Source organism: Cyanistes caeruleus, chromosome 20, assembly GCF_971803275.1.
Source record: "Cyanistes caeruleus chromosome 20, bCyaCae1.hap1.1, whole genome shotgun sequence".
Classification (NCBI taxonomy): Eukaryota; Metazoa; Chordata; class Aves; order Passeriformes; family Paridae; genus Cyanistes; species Cyanistes caeruleus.
The window spans coordinates 4184340-4201776 of record NC_141720.1 but is presented as its reverse complement, the minus strand read 5'-3'; the positions used below and the strand labels follow the sequence as shown (position 1 = coordinate 4201776).

The 17437-nt window shown below is 51.5% G+C and overlaps 1 protein-coding gene across 1 annotated transcript in view; it reads left to right on the top strand.

Annotated features, from left to right (window-relative positions):
- The first annotated feature begins 470 nt into the window (after positions 1-470).
- MEGF9 (multiple EGF like domains 9) overlaps positions 471-17437 on the top strand; it is a 48054-nt gene continuing 31087 nt past the window's right edge. Inside the window, exon 1 of the mRNA XM_086858734.1 lies at positions 471-783. Within this exon, the coding sequence (XP_086714860.1) occupies positions 486-783 (298 nt within the window). The 5' untranslated portion in view covers positions 471-485. The remainder of the gene's footprint in view (positions 784-17437) is intronic.

Sequence of the window (17437 nt, the reverse complement as noted above, 5' to 3'; positions counted from 1 at the left end):
TTTTTTAATAAAAATTTTAAACATAACAAAAAGTTAAAACCTATAGAACCCTGTATTCTTACAAATCGAGCGCACACACCCACCCCTAAGAAAGGCAAGGCTGGCGTCCGCCCTCCGCCGCTCCAGGGACACGGCAGCCCCGGCCCCTCACGGCAGCCCCGGCCCCTCACGCCCGCACAATGCCGCCCCCTCCCCGCCGCGCGCCGCCCCCCGGCCCGCCCCCGCCCGCCGCTGATTGGCTGCGCCGCGCCGTCAGGTGGGGCGGGCGCGGCGCTGATTGGGCGCGGTGCGCGGGGCGGGGCGGGCGCGGCGCTGTCAGCCGGGGCGCGGCGCGGCGGGAGCCGCCGGAGGGGCGCGGGCGCGGCATGGCTGGCTGAGGCGGCGGGAGGAGCCGCCGCCGCCCGGCGCCGCTCCCGGCCGCGCTCGGTGCGTGTGCGAGCGCCCGCGTCAATGAGCGAGTGCATGGCGGAGCCCCGCGCCGCACCATGAGGCGCCGGCCGAGCACCGCGCTCGCCCTGCTGTGCCTCGCCGCCCTCCTGGCCGCCGCCACCGCCGCGCTGCCCGCCAGCGCCGCGCCGCCCGCCGAGCCCGGCAGCGGCAGCGGCGGCCCCGCTGAGAGCGGCCCGGGCACGCTGCCGCCCGCACGGCCCCGCGGCACCGCCGCGCCCGCACGGGGCAGCCCGGCGCCGCCGCCGCCACCGGAGGAGGAGGAGGAGGAGGAGGCGGTGGCGGAGGAGGAGGAAGAGGAGCAGGAGGAGGAGGCTGCGGGCAGCGGCCCCGCAGGTGAGCGGCCCGCGCGGGTCCGTGGCGAGGCGCTGTCAGCGGGGCCACCGGCGGGGAGCGGGACGGGGCTGCGCCCCATCCTCCGCCGGGCGGACAAAGGCGCGGCCGGGGACGGGGCGGCGGCGGCTCCCGGGGCCCCTCCGGCGGCGGCGACTCCCGTGTAGGGTGGGCGAGGGGACTCCCGGAGCATCGCCCGGCTCGGGGCTGGCTGCGGGGCTGCCGCGGCCGTGCCGCCCCTGGTGCGCTCTGGAGGAGCAGCTGTGCCCGGCCCGTGCCCTGCCGGGGCTGTTGGCGGCGCTTTTGGGGAGCAGAACGGCAGGTGCCGGTGCGGGCTACCGAAGCGTCCTTCAGGCCGTGGTCCCTGGCATGCACTGTGCTGCCGGTGGAGGAGATGTAGACAGGTCCTTCCCATCGCCGCGCATCCAGACGGGGTCCAACAGGGTGGAGGCTGGCCTCGGGCATCCCCCGATGGGACTTGGTAGGCCGAGTTGCTCCACAACCATCAAGCGTCCCCGGTGTCCTAGCTGGACATGCTGGCAGGGTTAGTGATGACAGAGCCCGTGTTCGTACCAGTGTCAGGAGGTGTATTTGCAGCTCAGTGGGTGCTGGGGGGTACCCACATGATGGGTGTGCACGGAAAGAAACGAGCCAACAGCTTTACCTGTAAATGATGTGTCTCAGTGCAGCCTGTGCGAGGCCTCATCCTGCCCCTATGGTGGTCAGGGCTTTTGCAGAGCTGAGGAAGGTGCTATGGCAACAGGAATAAATGGAATTGTCAGTGTAGGGTGTAAGGAGGAGAGAGGTGAAGGGTGGATGGGAGGGCTGTGCTCTCAGGTGAAGCTCCTTCTGGGTGTAGCACGCACTGACAGCACTGGTCACTCGCTGGGAGGTGAAACGGTGATGCTCTTCAAAGCTGAGACTTCAATTTACCTATAGATTAAATAGACAAAACTGTGCTGGAGTCCAAGGATGGACCTTTATCTGCTTATTTACTGGAGAACTTGGCTTCAGTCTGCAGTTCCAAAGCTTTATCTTCAGACACGTGCTAAGACTATAGCACTGATTCTTTCCTGTTTTATATTTATTTTTTTCTCTTTGCCTGGAAGATGTTTGGCTTAAATACATTGAGCTTCCTCTGATGTGAAAGGGATGCATTCTGTTGTTCTGGTAGTGTTAGCAGTCTGACCAAGGGGATTCATCAACTTTCTGCATTTGGTTAGAAATAAAATAAACTAAGGAGCTGGAGTCGCTTGTTTTCCAGACTTCAATTTACTTTTTTTCCTGTTGAGTTTTCTCTCTTTGCTTTTTCTGGAAGAAACAGAATAGCTTAAGATTGGGAATTGCTGATAAAGGTAGGATGAGTTGAGTGTGTTTTAAAGCAAAAGCAATTTCTTCTCTTGTGCCATGATCAGATAGAATGATGAACTCAGGTGCAGCACAGTGTGACCCTCTGGGTGCCAGCCAGGGGATCCACATACCTGTGTATCACAGCCCAAGCTTCCTCCAGCACATTTCCCTCTCTGACCCCTGTGTTGTGTTTGTTTCCATTGGTATTGGTATATCATTGGCACTGGATCTCCCACCCTGGGCTTCATCAAGAGCGTCCTGCTCCTGCAGGCAGAGTGACAAGTGCATGAGGTGGGTTTAGCAATGGCTCTGGGATGCTCCTGGATTCCATGTAAGATGCTTACATAACGTCCTCTATGTCTTCTGCCATTGGAGCTGTCAGGGATGGGAGTCTGGGGAATTTGGTGTTTAATCCCTGTGCTTCCACGGGCTGCCCTCACCCCTGTGCATCAGTTCTCACTTGGGAAAAGGGAGCATCAAGGATGAGCATTCCACACCACCACCCCTGGGTGTGCTGAGTCTGTATTGTGGAAGAAAACTTCACCCTCTGAAGTTTTAATGTGCTAATTATTAATGGCTACAGCCACTTAATTGCAGAATTGTTCTCTGGTGCCTGATGGCCAAAGCACGGGCACATGGGCAGATTATGTCTTCTCCAAGAGGCTGCTTTGTTAGTCCTGAGCGTGACAGGTTGAGATTAGCCCTGGCTCAGGGGGGATTGCTGGTGTGCTCCAGGGCTGGGTGGGTTTTAGGGTGGATGAGACAGCATCAGGAGGAGATGCTGGGCTTGGCAGAACCCCCTGTGTGATGGGGGAGCCTGGGCTGGTGTTAAGGATGCATGCTGCAGCCGTGATCTGGTGGGAGCTGCTCTCTGTGGGTTTTGTGGGGTTTTCTGTGCTGCCCCATCTGCTGTGAATTGTGCAGGGGTTTGCTCTCAAAGACTGTTAGGCACCAAAGCCACAGCAAAGCCAGTGGACATAATGGGCTTAGCTGAAACCCTCCGTTTGCTTTAACTCAAGCATGTTTTCAACATCACTTTTCCAACTCAGTAGGTAATTAATGCATTATGTGCTCTGTTGCATTAAACAAATAGGCCTTTTCTCATGCACATTATTAGAAAGGCTTCCCTTAATGTTCACAGCGTTATCACTGATAAGAGGTTGGTGTGAGAGGCCTCAGGGTCAGCTGTGTTCAGAGCTACCAAGATTTCAATTCTGACTTTGGTGCAGTTCTCATTCCAGTTTAAGAAGCACTTCAGTTTTCCTTGAGCTGCCTGCTTGCTGTGTTCTTGTCCTTCTCCTTTTCCCAGTTTCACGATGTTTATTTTTCTTTTCAAGCCTGTGATCATGTTAAAATCCTGGATTTTGTTTCTAAGGGAAGTAAATTGCTAATCCTTATGTTTGTGGAGACAAGCTTAGAAGTATCCCCCGCCTTATCGCCAAAGCCTCTAGCACCCACTGTGGAGACTCTGCCTCTTCATTTTATCCCCAGCAGTCTCATTTGAAGCAGGAGCTGGAGCTTTGCTGGGGAATCTGCCTTGGGAACGGCTGCTGCTGGGGTGGATGCTTGTGTTGGAGCAGAGATGCAGCTGCTGTGGCCAGCATGGTCCTGGGTGGACTTTCCCTGCCTACGGAACCAAAATCCTCAGCTCCACATGGTTCTTAGGGCAGCGTTGAGTAACATGGATCTCTTTGAAGGACATTTTGTTGTGCCTCTCTTCCAGCTTCATGCACAGCAGGTGGGTGGGCTGAAAAACCCAAATTTCCTTTCACAGCCTTGCTGTGCTGGATCAGCAGGAGAACTGCACCCAAACCCCGGGTTTTGGTGTCTTCAGACTGAGTGCTTCAGATCCTGACGGTTCTCTCCTCCCTGATGTTTTGTCTTGCTTCACCTGCTTTCCTGAGTCACCAGCTCCCAAAAGTGCCGTTGGGTCTGAGTCCTCACCTCTGCACCATGTAGGAGGGGACAAGGAACAATTTCTGCTGCAGCCACAGGGCCGGAAATGCAGGTGGCTTGGAACAGTAACCACGGGAAGGTGTCGCATGCTGCCACGGAAATGTGTGCAGGCTGAGTCAGGGGTGGCTGCTGGGTCCCCAGCCACCAGTGTGGGGCTACCTCAGGCTGGCTGCTGCTGCTTGGATGGAGGAGGTGCAGCCAGAGCCCCTCAATGGGTGGTGGCTGTAGCTTTGTGTGGGATTAGCTGATGGGTTTAGCTTGTGAAGAGGAGCCTGGCAAATCCCTGGGGGCGTTGGGATGACCTGGGTAATTGGCTGGGCACAGGAGGGTGACAGATTGAGGAGGGGACTGCTGGGTGCTGGAGAGGTGGAGGGTTTTGCTTTTGTGCAGAGCACATGGAGAAAGGTCTGTGCATCCTGTTCCAGCAGGAGGTGTGGTGAGGGTAGGTTTGGGGGGTCCCCACAGCACTCACAGTATTGTTGTACAGGAAAAAGTGGTCCAAGCCATGGAGCCATCAGCAGCCAGACCCTGCCACACTGGGGGTTGGGAGCTCTCAAATCCTGGTAGGACAGAAAAAGCTGAGTTGTTGAAGGTAGCTTCAGGACCTTCATCCCTTTTGCAGCTCTGGGTGACTCCTCCTCTTCTCTCATCCAGCCATTAGATCCTTTGGAAGAAGTCTTCCTACCTGGAGATGGGTTCACCTGCCTGAATGCCTCTGCTCTGCCTCTGACCCTGTGGGGAACAGGCAGGAGGAGCCAGGGAGGGTGAGCTGGAGCTTTCCTGCTGCTCATCACTTGGGGAGGCAGCTTAAGCCTTCCTTGTTTGAGGGCTCAGGGTTGTGTTCCATGTGGTTACAGAGATAACTTCTGTTCAAGGTGCCAGCAGGATTTAAATTTATTTAAAGAAATGGAAATGAAGGCATGGATGTGAAAGCTGAGGATAAGGAGGATGGTCTTGTTCCTCAGGATCAGCATGGGAGCAGCCAGAGCTGAGAGTGCCTTTTTCAATCAAATAATAAGTTTGTGTCTTTGAGCTTTAAATAAAGACATGTTGCCCTGAGCAGAAAATGTCACTCCCTTACCTTCTTCCCTGCCTCCACGCTCCCATCTGAATCATTCTTGAGTCAGACGCATCCAACTCAAACTTAAGATTGCGATTCTGGGATTTAGCAATGCTCATGAAAATCAGGATATTTCGGGGGGGATCTGTAGAGTATTGAGGGTCTTGTTTGTTAGCTTCTCTCTGCTGGGATTTTGCTTTCTGTTTTTATTTTAAATTATAGCTGAGATTCAGACATACCACTGAGCTGCCACTTGGAAAATGCCATCTGTAAAATGGCACCACCACTGGGAGGTGATGTTATTTATTTGGCTGCTGTTGGCCATACCCAGACACCAACCTGTGGGGAGGCAAAGGTACTGGAGCATTGAAAAATGTGGTTTGTCTGAGGCTGTGTGGTGGCAGATGTCCAGTCCCTTTGCTGATGCTAGTGGGGACAGTGCTGGGGTGCCACCAAAGGGACTCCTGTGACACTGACAGGGCTTTGCACAGGGTGCAAAGGTTGTGCCTGTCCAGACAGCTGGGAAATGCGTGGCCAAGTGTGGGATGGGCTTCCTTGGACAGTGGTTCTGCCCTTGGAGCACCTCCCTGGTGCTGCCTGTTCCCCACGAGGCACCCTGACCTTGACCCTGCTGGGCTGGGCCAGCGGGGACAGGACTGCTGTGGTCAAGGAGTGATGGTGCCACGGGCTGCACCGAGGTGTGACCCCATCCCTGAGGGGACTCTGCTGTGGCCCTGCAGGTGGCTGCAGCATCCTGGGATCTGCCCATCTGGGTAGTGGTGATGGTGGGCATCGAGCCTGTCCCCATGTGTGTCCTCACTGCTGCAGGTGAGCAGCATGAGCTCAGGGACATCCAGGACATGCAGTGCCCCGTGGCTGTGGGCACAGACGCACAGAACAGGCTGTTCCTGAGGAGCTGAGGTCCCGGATGCAAAGTTCTGCTGAAGTCAGGGGAAAGACTCCAGAGGTTTTTTGACGAGAGCCCTATAAATACCCAGGGCTGAGGCTCTGTGTGCTGGTGACATTTGTGGAGCTAACACCAGCTGACTGTCAGGGAGTGCTGCTGCGGATCTGAGGTGCTCGCTGGTGCTTCCAAGAAGCAGCCGAGCTCTTCGTGGCGGTGTGATGCATCTGCCAGCTTTGGGAATAAACCCGTGCCAAGGCCGGCTGCTGAAGGCAGGGATCCTTTTACAGCCGTCTGGCTCCTTCTGCTTTACCTCTGACAAGCACTTGAAAAAAGAAAGGAATGATGTTGAGGAGCTGGATTTTTGTACAACACCTTGACCGCACCTGAGACTTCCCTGAGCTCTTGGATGAGGATGGAGCAAGGGCTCAGACTTGCTTTAAAAGTCCTGGAAAGCTACAGGCTGTGTTGCTGGCAGGTGCTGCATGTCTGAGCTCAACAGGGCTGCCTTGTGCAGTGAGGCATTGCTGGGTGGGAGTGAGCCCAGAGGGGCAGAGTCTGGCACTTTATAATTGCTTGGGGATATTAATGTATTTTACAAGCTGAAGGCTAGATTGCAGTCCAGCCATCTGCCCTGCCTTGGGGAGTCGTGTGTCTCCAGCACCCCAGGAGAACAGAACCAGTTGCAATTCAGTCTCATTAAACTGGCTAAAACACAGATTTCTGGTTCACAGGAAATGATTTCCTTTTTTTTTTTTTTTTTTTTAATTTTGACTTTTGCATTGTGTCAGACTGAAATGGAATGGTTGTTCTTGCTTTGCTTCTGCTTTAGCTCCCAGTGAGCTCGAGTGTCCTGTGCCTTGAGGCTGCCCTGTACAGTTATTGTGCCTGGGGCTAAATCCATCCCCAGTGAGGGGCTGGGGGCTGCTGGGTCCCTGCCAGGGGAAAATGCTCCCAAAATCACAGCAGGGCTTGTCTGGAAGGGTCTTTTATTGGATTAGAGCTTGTCAGTCTGGAAGCATTTCCAACAAGGCATTCTAGACTTGGAATAATTGAACCTCATTTGTCTGGCCGAACATTTTCCCCCCTTATTGAATAGGAACCTTCCCGATGGTGCTGGTTCTGGCTCACCACAGCTGCTGTTCCTGGAGGATCAGGCAGGCTGTCACCTCTCCTGACAGGGCTGTCACCTCTCCTGACAGGGTCACTCACTCCCCCTCGGCTCCTGTCCCTGTATCGAGGGATGCAGGGAAAATGGTCCAGCTCCTGCATCCCAGCTGGCTGCTGGCCTGGTGCTGAGGGGCTGGCAGCAGCTTGGCTCTCTCCTCTTGTCCTCTCTGGCCATTTAATAAAGGCAGGGAGCAGGGAGGGGACTGCTGGACCCGCCTGGTTTCCCGGGATTTCACCGAGCTGCCTGTGAAGAATAGACCCTCCAAGCCCTGCCGGGGCTGTAATTGCCTGGGGACCGATTGAGCTGCCCAAAGCGGCTCTTTTGTTGGAGGCTGAATTCCTCCTCTGGCTGGTGCTCATCTGCATCTTCCCATGCAAAATTCCTGTTGCCCTCTGTCTCCCAAGCTGCAGCAGGGTCGGGATGCTGTGTGGGATGCTGTGTGCACTGCCAGCCCCCGGATTTGGGAGCATCTCTGCTCCAGCCCTTCAGGGCTTTCCCTCCTTCCCCCCACCCAACTCTGGATGAGGTTTTTGAGGTCTCTGCTCCTCGTTCACTCACACGGGTCCTATTTCAGTGAATGAGGAGCTTCCCCAGAGCTGCATCAACTAATGCAAAGCCTTGATTTGGTCTTGTGCTGCTTAAAGGAGGATTTTTATTTTTTTTGTATTTCTGAACACCTGCTGTATGAATTAAAATTTGCCTTGTAAATGTAACCAATTCAGAGTCTGAGCATGAGCGATGGGCGTTTGCCTTTTGCCTGGAAAAAGAAAAAAGCAAAAACCTTGAAGGTTTTTATCTTCCGGCAACTTGGCTTTAAAGCAGAGAAGCCCGAGACACTTCTTTTTTAACTGTTTTTAATTTAGTTGCCCCCTGTCCTTATAAATAAACCCCCAGAAACATGACAAGGCAAGCATCCCTGCTATTTATAGCTCTGCTCCACATGCCTGTTTTAAAAATCGGGCAGCTAAATGGCTCTGCAGCCTTTCAGCAAAAGGCCTAATGACACAGGCATTTTCTATGCATGGATGGCTGGATGTTTAAAGGCTGTTGGTGCTGAGCCTTCACCCTGAGCTGGCAGGATGGTTTTCACAGCAGGGAGTTTTTTCCTGGGCAAAGGGGAGCCCCTTGGCACTGCCCCAGCCCTGGAGAAGGGGTTTGGGGTGGGCTATACCCCATGGGCCACCCCTGCTCCAGCAGGGTCAGTCCTCCCACCCGTCCCCCACACCTTGATCCTTCTTGAGGTTACCACTAGGCAAGACATACTGATATTCCCCAAGTTGTTTGGGTATTTTTTTAATAATTTGTTAAGGCTGTATTAACCACTTTTTTCTTTTTTTTCCTCCTTTGTGGCATCACCTCCCTCTAATGATGAGGCTGCTGGTAACCTTTACCCGTTTAACTGGTCATGCCACTTCTCAGATGAATCTGCTTTATTCCTGGCAAATTATACAGCCACAGTTTTCAGGCAGCTTTACTCTATTTTGACTGACTGGCTGACTATATTAACTGATAGTGCTGCTTGGGCTGCTTTGATCCTGTATTATTTATGGAAATGATGGCACATAAATCTTTGTAGCTGATTAATGCTGCATGTATTTTTAATATGCTAGTTCTCCTGTTTGATCTGTGCTAAATGATTATTCTCTGATGTGTTCCTGGGTTCATTTTGGCTCTTTATGAGAAGGAGATTGAAATGGACTGTTTGTTTTGTTGCCTTTTTTTTTTTTTTTTCCTCCCAGTGGTCTCATCGTGGGCTGCTTTTTCAGCTTTCACAGGTCGTTTTCCCCAGCAGGGCTCTGCCTGCCACGTGGAGCACTTACACTTTATTGCTATTAATCTGAGCTCTTTGTTGGTGACATTGCTCTGAATTCATCCCTGTGTGTGCAGTTGTGGGAGATTTTGGGAACATAGAAGGAACAACAGCCTTTTAGGGGATGCTCAGTCCTTCCTTCTGTGCAGTTGCTGGATGAGTCTGTGACTGTCACCGAGTGGGACTCGGGTCCAGCAGCACCTGAATGAGAAGAAAACCAGTCTAAATTGGCAATGCAATAATTCATATTTTCTGTGGCCTGTCACAGGATGGCTGGGACTGGTTGGTATTAAGAAGATGACTTTAATTGTCAGGGATGTGTGTGCTCAAGCCACAGCTTCCTCTCCTGCAGTGTGGGATGTGGTCATGGCTGGGGAGGGATCTGTGGGCAAAGGTGGTGTTCCATCCCAGGAAATACCCACTGCATCCCATGGTGCGTCCCATGGCATGTGCAATGCTGCTGGCACTGACGTGGAGGAGGGAGGCTGTTCTTCTTCAGCCCTCCTCCAAAATCCACCCCCAGCACTAGATGTGGCTGACGGGGTGGAAACCAGGAGGTTGTTCCAGGAGAACCATCTGTGAGCTGGAAGATCAGCATTTCCTCTTCCCAAGGGCCTGGTGGAAGGGAAGGAAGTTGATGACTTTTTTTAATATATATATTTTTCTCCTGTCTTTTGTAATAGCTGCTCATTTTCATGGCACAGGCAAGGGTTGTCTCCAAAGCCCTGCCCTCACCCTGCAGGTGGTCAGATCTGCCTTCTCTCTGGGCACGCTGTGTTCCAGCAGTAACAGGTTTGTGAGGATGCTTTCATGAGCAGTGCTTTAAAGGTGCAAAAGCAATGCTCAAAACCTTCAAATGAAAGCTTTTCTTCCCCTCCTCTGAACAGTCCTTTGTGTCAAAATCAGCAAAATATATATCTTTCTGCAAAAGATCCCTTTTTCTTTAATGGGCTTTTCCATTAAAAACAGTTTAAACTTGATGTTCTGTTCCTTCCCTCCAAATTTTTCAAAGCTCCTTGGGCTATGAAAACTTCAATGATTCAATTTTCTTTCCCTCTTTTTTTTTTAAAAAAAAGAAAGTATAGGTATATGTATATAATTTCTGCTAGCTAAAGCTCTTGCCTTTTATCACAAAGCAGACATTATAGACTGGGTTTTAGGGTGTTCTTTCTCTGCCCCAAAATAGACACGCTCACTTGAGCAGTTATTTGGGGGGAAAAATCAGGATGAATGCACCATGCTGGGCTCTGAGGGAGCAGGCAGGATTTTGGGATAAGGCCCCTACAAACCCAGCTGCCTCCCCAAAACACGTCTGGATGGCAGATATGTGACTAATGGGGCAGAGGCACCCACGCCTTCACCGTGCCGCAGGTTTGGAGCGTTCCTGGATGGGGAAAGGACACGGAGCTTGCACAATGCCCCAGCTGGCAGTGCCTGTGGGGTGGGAGGAGGTGTTGTCATGCACCCCTTCCCACCCCAAACTGCAGCCTGCTCTGTGAGGAGCTGAGCTGGGTGTGACTGGGGGCACCAGGAGCCCAAGGAGGATGTGCTCCAGTGGTTTGTCCAAGCTGGAAGGTGCCTGGAGTTGAAATGGGCTGTTGGTTCCTGCCTGGCTCAGGTGTTTGCTCACTTGCTGCCAACACAGGCAGTGTCTTTGCTGGAGCCTCCTCAGCTTCTGCTTTGCCCTTCCCTGCCAAGGCCAGTGATTTTTTTCCAAGTCCCAATACTTGTGGAAGGATCTGTGTGGGAATTTGCCATGTTTTCCAGCTCCCCACATGACTTGGACATGAGTGCTCCCAGCACTCCCCTCCCTGTGAACATCAATGTCAGACTGGGATCTGCCCTGTGAGGTTTTCCAGCAATGCTCCCCAGTTCCCAGGCAGGGCTGGGGGTGCCCCAGTTTGGGTCTGGGGAGCTGCTGGGCTGCCTGGCATGGCTGTGGCTGCCTCAGCATCCCCTGGGCCGCAGGGCCAGCTGGCACAGGGAGCAGATGGGGAGGTGGAGCTGGGTGCTTGGCCAGGTTTCAGGCTATGATAAAGCAAAGTGACGTAGAAAACTAAATACCTGTTATCAGAGAAAGACAAACAGCAACTTCACCTGCCTCCAGCCTTTCTCCCTTCAAGGGCAGGCTGCTCCCCTTGCAAGTAGCTCCTCAGAAAAGATGTTCCCTTACTAATGTGCTTGCTTTGGCTTGGCTGTGTTGTTGAGAAATCCAAGTTTGACTCCATATAATGAATGACAAACATTTATCTGGTCTTAACTATTTTATTGTGAGTGGTTTTCTTTACTCCTGGAAGTTTACAGTGAGTTGTTGACAGCGTGCCCTTTGACGTGGATTAGTGCTGACGCCTGGCAGTTGAATCTTCCCATCCTTTCCACATCTTGGTTGTTCCTTTTCAAGGGAGGATTTTGTACGTGTCTAATCCATTTAAAATGAAAGATAAACAACAAATGGACCGGTCTCTGAAGGGACAGCCAGTTTCAAGGGTGGTACTGACTATCCTGTGGAAGGCAGCAAGCTCTGTTTGGGATGGATGGAATGACCAGAGAGAGCCTTTCCCCCAGCACCTCAGTTTGGTGTCAGGGGATGCCTGGAACAGCGGCTATCCCTGATTTTTGGTTTACAAACTGCTTAAAAGCTTTCCAGGAGGTGTATGGATAGCAAGTTCAAGTTTATGGACTGGAGAGTTGATGCTCTCCTCTCTTTGCTTCACCATCTGTTGTTTTGTGATCCCTCTGAGAGGATCCCCTGTGTCCGCTGTCAGGATGTACATGAGTTTTGTGCACAAACTTTGCCTTGGAGCTGACATCTCTCCCACCTGTATGTCTGTAATTCCAGGTGATATGCTTGTATTTTCAGTGGGTGCAATATTGGCCCTGTCAAAGTAGAGTCTCAGGGCTGTGTCAGGTACCAGCAGCTCCCTGGGTTCGGTAGGGTTTTGGATGCCTCTTTGCAGGTGGGACTCAGATCCTCCTTTCACCATGTTTCACGTTGACAGCAGAGCTGGTGGATGAGGAGTCACTGCTCCTCCTCCTGAAATTCCAAAACAGTCATTATGAAGCCCTCAAAAATGAGGAAATGCTCAAGCTAGAAATGTCAACAAACCTCTCCTAGCTGACCCATTGGCTGCAGAGGAGGCTTTGTGGTTTTGAGCATTTCTTTGGCTTGGGATCAGGCTTGGTTTTGCCAGCCCCAGACTGAGTGTGCGTGCTGCTGTTGCTGAGGGTAATTCCTCCTTGGTGATGCTGGAGGGCTCAGCTCTGACTCTGCAAACACTACTTTGGTTCAGCATCTTGGCTCAGATTTGGTCTCAGCCTAGTGCCTGAGCTGTGGGTGAGGTGGGGAATGCTGCACAGGGAACCTGAAACCCTTGTGCCTGGCTGCCTCCATCCTTCCATCACACTTTTAAGGGTTTTGCTTGTTTGGGTGTTCTGTGGGACAGGGCTGTTGCCTGTTGTACTTCCCTGCATGACATTGGTATTTATTGTGGAGGTTTCAGAGAATTGGCTTAGGCTTTAAGTTACTGTTTGTTTGTGGTTGCTGAACTTGTGCTGTTTAATGGAAACACTTCCCTTTGGTAGGAGGGCTATTGCTGGAAATAAATACAGGTAATAAATAACCTCGTGGCTGAGGCAGGAGCTGGGAATGGATGGAGCTGCAGTGTCCATCCACAGTGACTAAGGAGAGAGGAAGGAAAAGCTGATGTTCAGCCCTGGCTGGAGTCATTCATCTGCTGCAGGGCTTGGGGCTCAAAGCAGAGGTGAGGGGAGCCAGGGGCTCCAGCTGCCCTCAAAGCCCTGTGGGTGGGCTCTGCCCCTGCTCTCTGTGCAGGGTGGGATTTGTGCTCTCTAAATTCATGGCATGGCTGCAGTTGCTGGTTGAAGTTTTGGAGTAGAGCTGAGCTGCACCATGCTGGCTGCTCCCCCTCAGCAGGTCCTCAGCAGATGATACTGGATCTGCAGCAGTCCCCGTTTCCAGTGATAAGTGATGACTTTCTCCATCCAGGTGTCTTTTTCCGTGACGTGTCCTAACCCATATCAGTTCCCTCTTTGAAAGCTTGGCTTCTCTTCCATGGATTTGCCATCAAATTTTGTCTGGCTGCAGTATCTGCGACCCAGTTTGGCAGGTGCTGGGTGAGAGCAAAGGTGTGAAACAAGTTCTGAGTGTGGGAATTTAAGTCACTCACATGAGCTGGAGGTAAAGGCATCACTGTGTCCTTTGCAAAGTATAGCAGGGGAAGTGTGAGGCTGCATTATAAAATAAGGGAATAAAACGTAAGGAACAGGAAACTTCTCTTCCCAGCTCGGGTGACATTTTCCTTGCTCTGGCCCAGCAGCTCTCCCTGCTTGCAGCATGTTGTAACTTACAACTCCTTGTCTGGCAGGAGTTCTGGTACTCCCAACCAGTCCACAGCACTATGTCATCATAACCTTGAAACAGGACCCAAATGGCAAAACCTGCCCAAAACCAGTTGTGATTACTCATGCTCCGTGGTATCCCTTTCCCCCGCTGGGCTTTCTGCTATGGTAATTCCACTTATTAAGCAAGGAGACAAAACACCTTTATTAAACTTGGAACCAAGCTCGGGAGCAATGAGAGGAGCAGGACTTGCTGGCTGCAGGCTGTCAAAGAGTTTTCTTCTCTCGTCTTCCTTCCTCTGCATGGCCTTTAAAGTGAGTGAGAAAGAAACAAAGATACTTTGCTGTTTGTGATGAATAAAAGGCTGCATTTAAATGTGTTTGTTTAGAGTAGGAAAAGAATTAGGAATGTGTATTGGGAATGAATCCTGGGATTCGTTTGGGCTTTGCTTCATCTCCAAGCTTGAAAATGCAGAGCTGAGATGAGCTGGGGTCGTGGCTCAGGCTCTGGAAAGCTTCTTTTTATTAACACTTTCAGTTAGTGTTTATTAACACCGTGGATAAAAGGCGCCTTTGTTAACGGGTCTGTCCCTTTGCTGCTGGCTGAATCTTGAAAGGAACTGCTCTGGGCACCTGCTGGAGTTACTGATGAAAGTTTCCATTCCAGATTTTCGCCACAGGCTTAGACATAAAATAGCCTGAAACCCTCCAAAGCAAGTCTTCCTTCTCTTTCTCATTAAAAAAAGTTAAAAAAAAAAGTTGTAAAAATGCCTCTTGCTGCCTGTGTGCTGAGCCATGAATGATGGGCCCCTTCCCTGTGTGGAGAGCATTTCATCTCACAGCGGTGTGATTCCCTCCTTGGTCCATCTTCTACCTCTTGTGGGTGTCCAGAGTCTCTCTCTGAGTGCATCCCTCGGCCTGGGGGATGATTAGAGCAGTTTAAAAATCACTCCTGCATGCTTGGAGAGAAAGCTGGGCCTGATGCTTGTGCTGCCCCTAAAGGTGATGACCATCCCCAGAGGCTGTGTGTGCCCCAGAGCAGGGTGGGGGGCTGTGGCAGGGGGATGCAGAGCACTCCTCCTTCTGCTGGGGGAGGATGCACTTCCAATCATTTTTATACTGAATTATGGGTTGACTGCACCATTGATGTTGGCATCTCTTGCTTTTGTTCTGTCTTCTCTCCTGGTGTAAGAGTGCTGAAAATGAGGGGGAAAGGCAGGATAACTTCCTGCCACATTCCTTCCAGGCTGGCCTGAGCTTTGGAAGCTCTGCCCAAGGTCAGAGAGGTGAAGCTGCAGCTCCCTCCATACACCAGTGAAGGACCCGGTTACACCTGGAGTAAAGAAATTGGGTTATGACTTGGCAACAAAAGAAGTGCTGCATTTCGCAGTGGGATTGGCCTTTTGTGTTTGCCACCTCCCTGGGAAGGCTCCCCAGCCCTGCAGACCCTACGTGATGTACCTGCAGTGAGAGAGGGAGGCTGTCACCATCCTCAGCAGCTCCCTCCCTTCAGCAGCATGCAGCAGCTGATGGTGCTGAAGCAGATGTGTTACCACCTACTCTGTGATTTCTGTACTAAGCAAAAAATGCCTTTCCAGCCTTCTGGACTTGGCCATTCTCTTTCCTTCTCCCAGGCAGTGTGACCATGGCTGGGAATGACAAGCCCTGCTCGGCTGTACCCACGGAGCTCTCGGGCTGGATGTTCTGTGGGTGCTCAGCACCAAGCTGGCTCTGGAAGGAGGAGGTTGGAGGTCTCATCTGTTTCTGCCAAAGCTGAAGTTGACACTGGGAGCATGAGGAGTTAATTGCAGTGGCTCTGGAGAGGAGGATCTGTTGTATCTGCAGGCAAGGTCTGGAGGGGAGAAGGCTCTGGAAGGCTGCATGCCTTGCAGTGGTGGATTTTGGTTTGAAGTAGCTTAATTGTGTCAGACAAATGTGCAGGCAGAAGGCAGCTCCTGTCACTGGGCAGATCAGTTCCTTGCAGGCTGGACAAAGTCCTGGGAGCTGAGGCTGGCAGGGAAGGCAGGGCTGTGCTGCTGCACCTGCTCTTCCCTGGGATCTGCCGGAGCAGCAGGAACAGAAAGTTTTGATTCTCAGCAATCAGCAAACCTGGCTGTTACTCAAACAAAAAGTCTGACCCTGTTATCCCCAGTCTTGCTCACTGGGGGCCCTGCTGGGAAGGGTAGCATGGTGATCTAGGGGTGTTACCTGAGCTCATCTCTGTTTTCTTGCTGGTTATTCACGCAGCACAACTTCACAGCCCAAGCACAAACAGTTGGAAGGATGGTTCCTGCTCAGGGTTTTCTCTGAAGAGCCTTAAATCTCCCATAAATTAACGTGTTCATTCATTAGTTGCAACTCCCCAAAGCACCGAGCAAAGTTTGTGAGTTTAATTACTTTTTGCAGGAATCGGAGCACGCAGAGCCTTCAGCAGATGATTATAGTTCATATTATTCATGTGGCTCTTCATAATCCCTTCCTCTGCTAGGCCGTGGTCGATAGAGACTAAAATTGGAATCTGCTCATAAATTCCCAGCCCCATCCCGTGTGAGGTGTCTTGATCTCCCAGTGAAAGCATTTTGCTGACAAAACAATTCAGTTTCCTAAGAGGTGCCACACAAGTGTATCTGTCAGGAGGAACGAGCTGCCAGGGCTCTGTGGGCTGGTGGGGAGGTGTTTGCCAAAGTTAGTTTTCACCCTGTTTATCTCTAAACCCGGAGTTGGGCTGCCTGTGTCACACTCTGGGTGGTAAAAATACAGAGATTTTCAAACAGAAACATGGAATATTTATATCGTTGCAGACGTTTGTGGAAATATTAGTGGGAAAATCTAATCAACTAAAGTAGAACGCCAACAAAACTATTTTAAAATTAATTAAAAGGCTTGGATTCTTTTTTTTTTTTTTTAAACTGTGGAGGTTTTAATCCTCAAGTATTTGGTCTATTTGAAGTAGCTTCTTGGATCATAAACATTTTAGGGCCACATTCCTCTTTGTGCACAGTCTGCTTCGTAAGAGACCCCGGAGGGTTTGTCTGCCTGTGGAAACTTATTGTTATATAGGAATGAATAATTCCTCAGCTGCAGCTGTGTAATCCCCCCTGCACAGCTTTTCTGCCTTATATCCTGGATCTTAATGACTCCAGGACCCCTCCTGCTCCTCCTGACAGCTCCTTGTCCCATCCATGGGCTCCTCAGGTGTTGTGCTGCAGCCGAGCTGTGAGCTGGGGATCTCCCAGTGCAGGAGGAATACCAAGTTAATAAGAATCCATATATTTCTTCTTTTTTTTCCCCCTTGATGTTTGCAGGGCTTTATTCTTTAGTCTCCCAAGACAGCTTTATACCTGTGAGTCTGACTTTTGATGCAGGTTTACTGGGGAAGGAGCAGGTTCAAAGCTCTGTGCACAGGTTGCTGACTTGTTTAGCATCAAAAAGGAGGAAAAAGCAACAAAATTGTTCTGTGTGGAGGAGCTTTCAGGAGCTCCTCAGAAACCACATCCCTGCAGGTTCCATCGCAGGTGCAGGGAAGGAACAGAAATAACCAGGCCCAGGGAGTGAGCAGCCTTTGCCTTTGAGGGGGGGTCTGAGGGTCCTGCTTTGCTCATGGCTGGGGAGGCAGGAGGGCTGGGAGCTGTGGTGGGAAGGGATGCTCCATCCCTTTGGAAGGGCGGGGGGCTGACACATTTGAGGCTGAGCTGGAATTTGGCTGAAGCCCCAAACTCGTCTTCTTCAGGGTGATGAAAAGTGCTTGTGCAGCTGCTGGTGACCCCAACAGTTGGGACCTTGGCTTTGTACTTCCCTCCAAGTGATAAGTGAGAGACTTAATCTGATAAAACATTCCTCAACAGATGTGTTTAATCTTCTAATGACATTACAAGTGATGTATATGCATTGAGAAATTCTCGTCTTTTCCCCTTTGTTGACCCATAAAAGCCTTTTATGGAACAATACAAGCAACTCTGTAACACTCCTAGCAGCCTTAATGTGAATGAAGTTCTCTTCACCATCAGTACCTGACTCTGCAGAGCCTGGAGTTTGATGGAGGCTTTA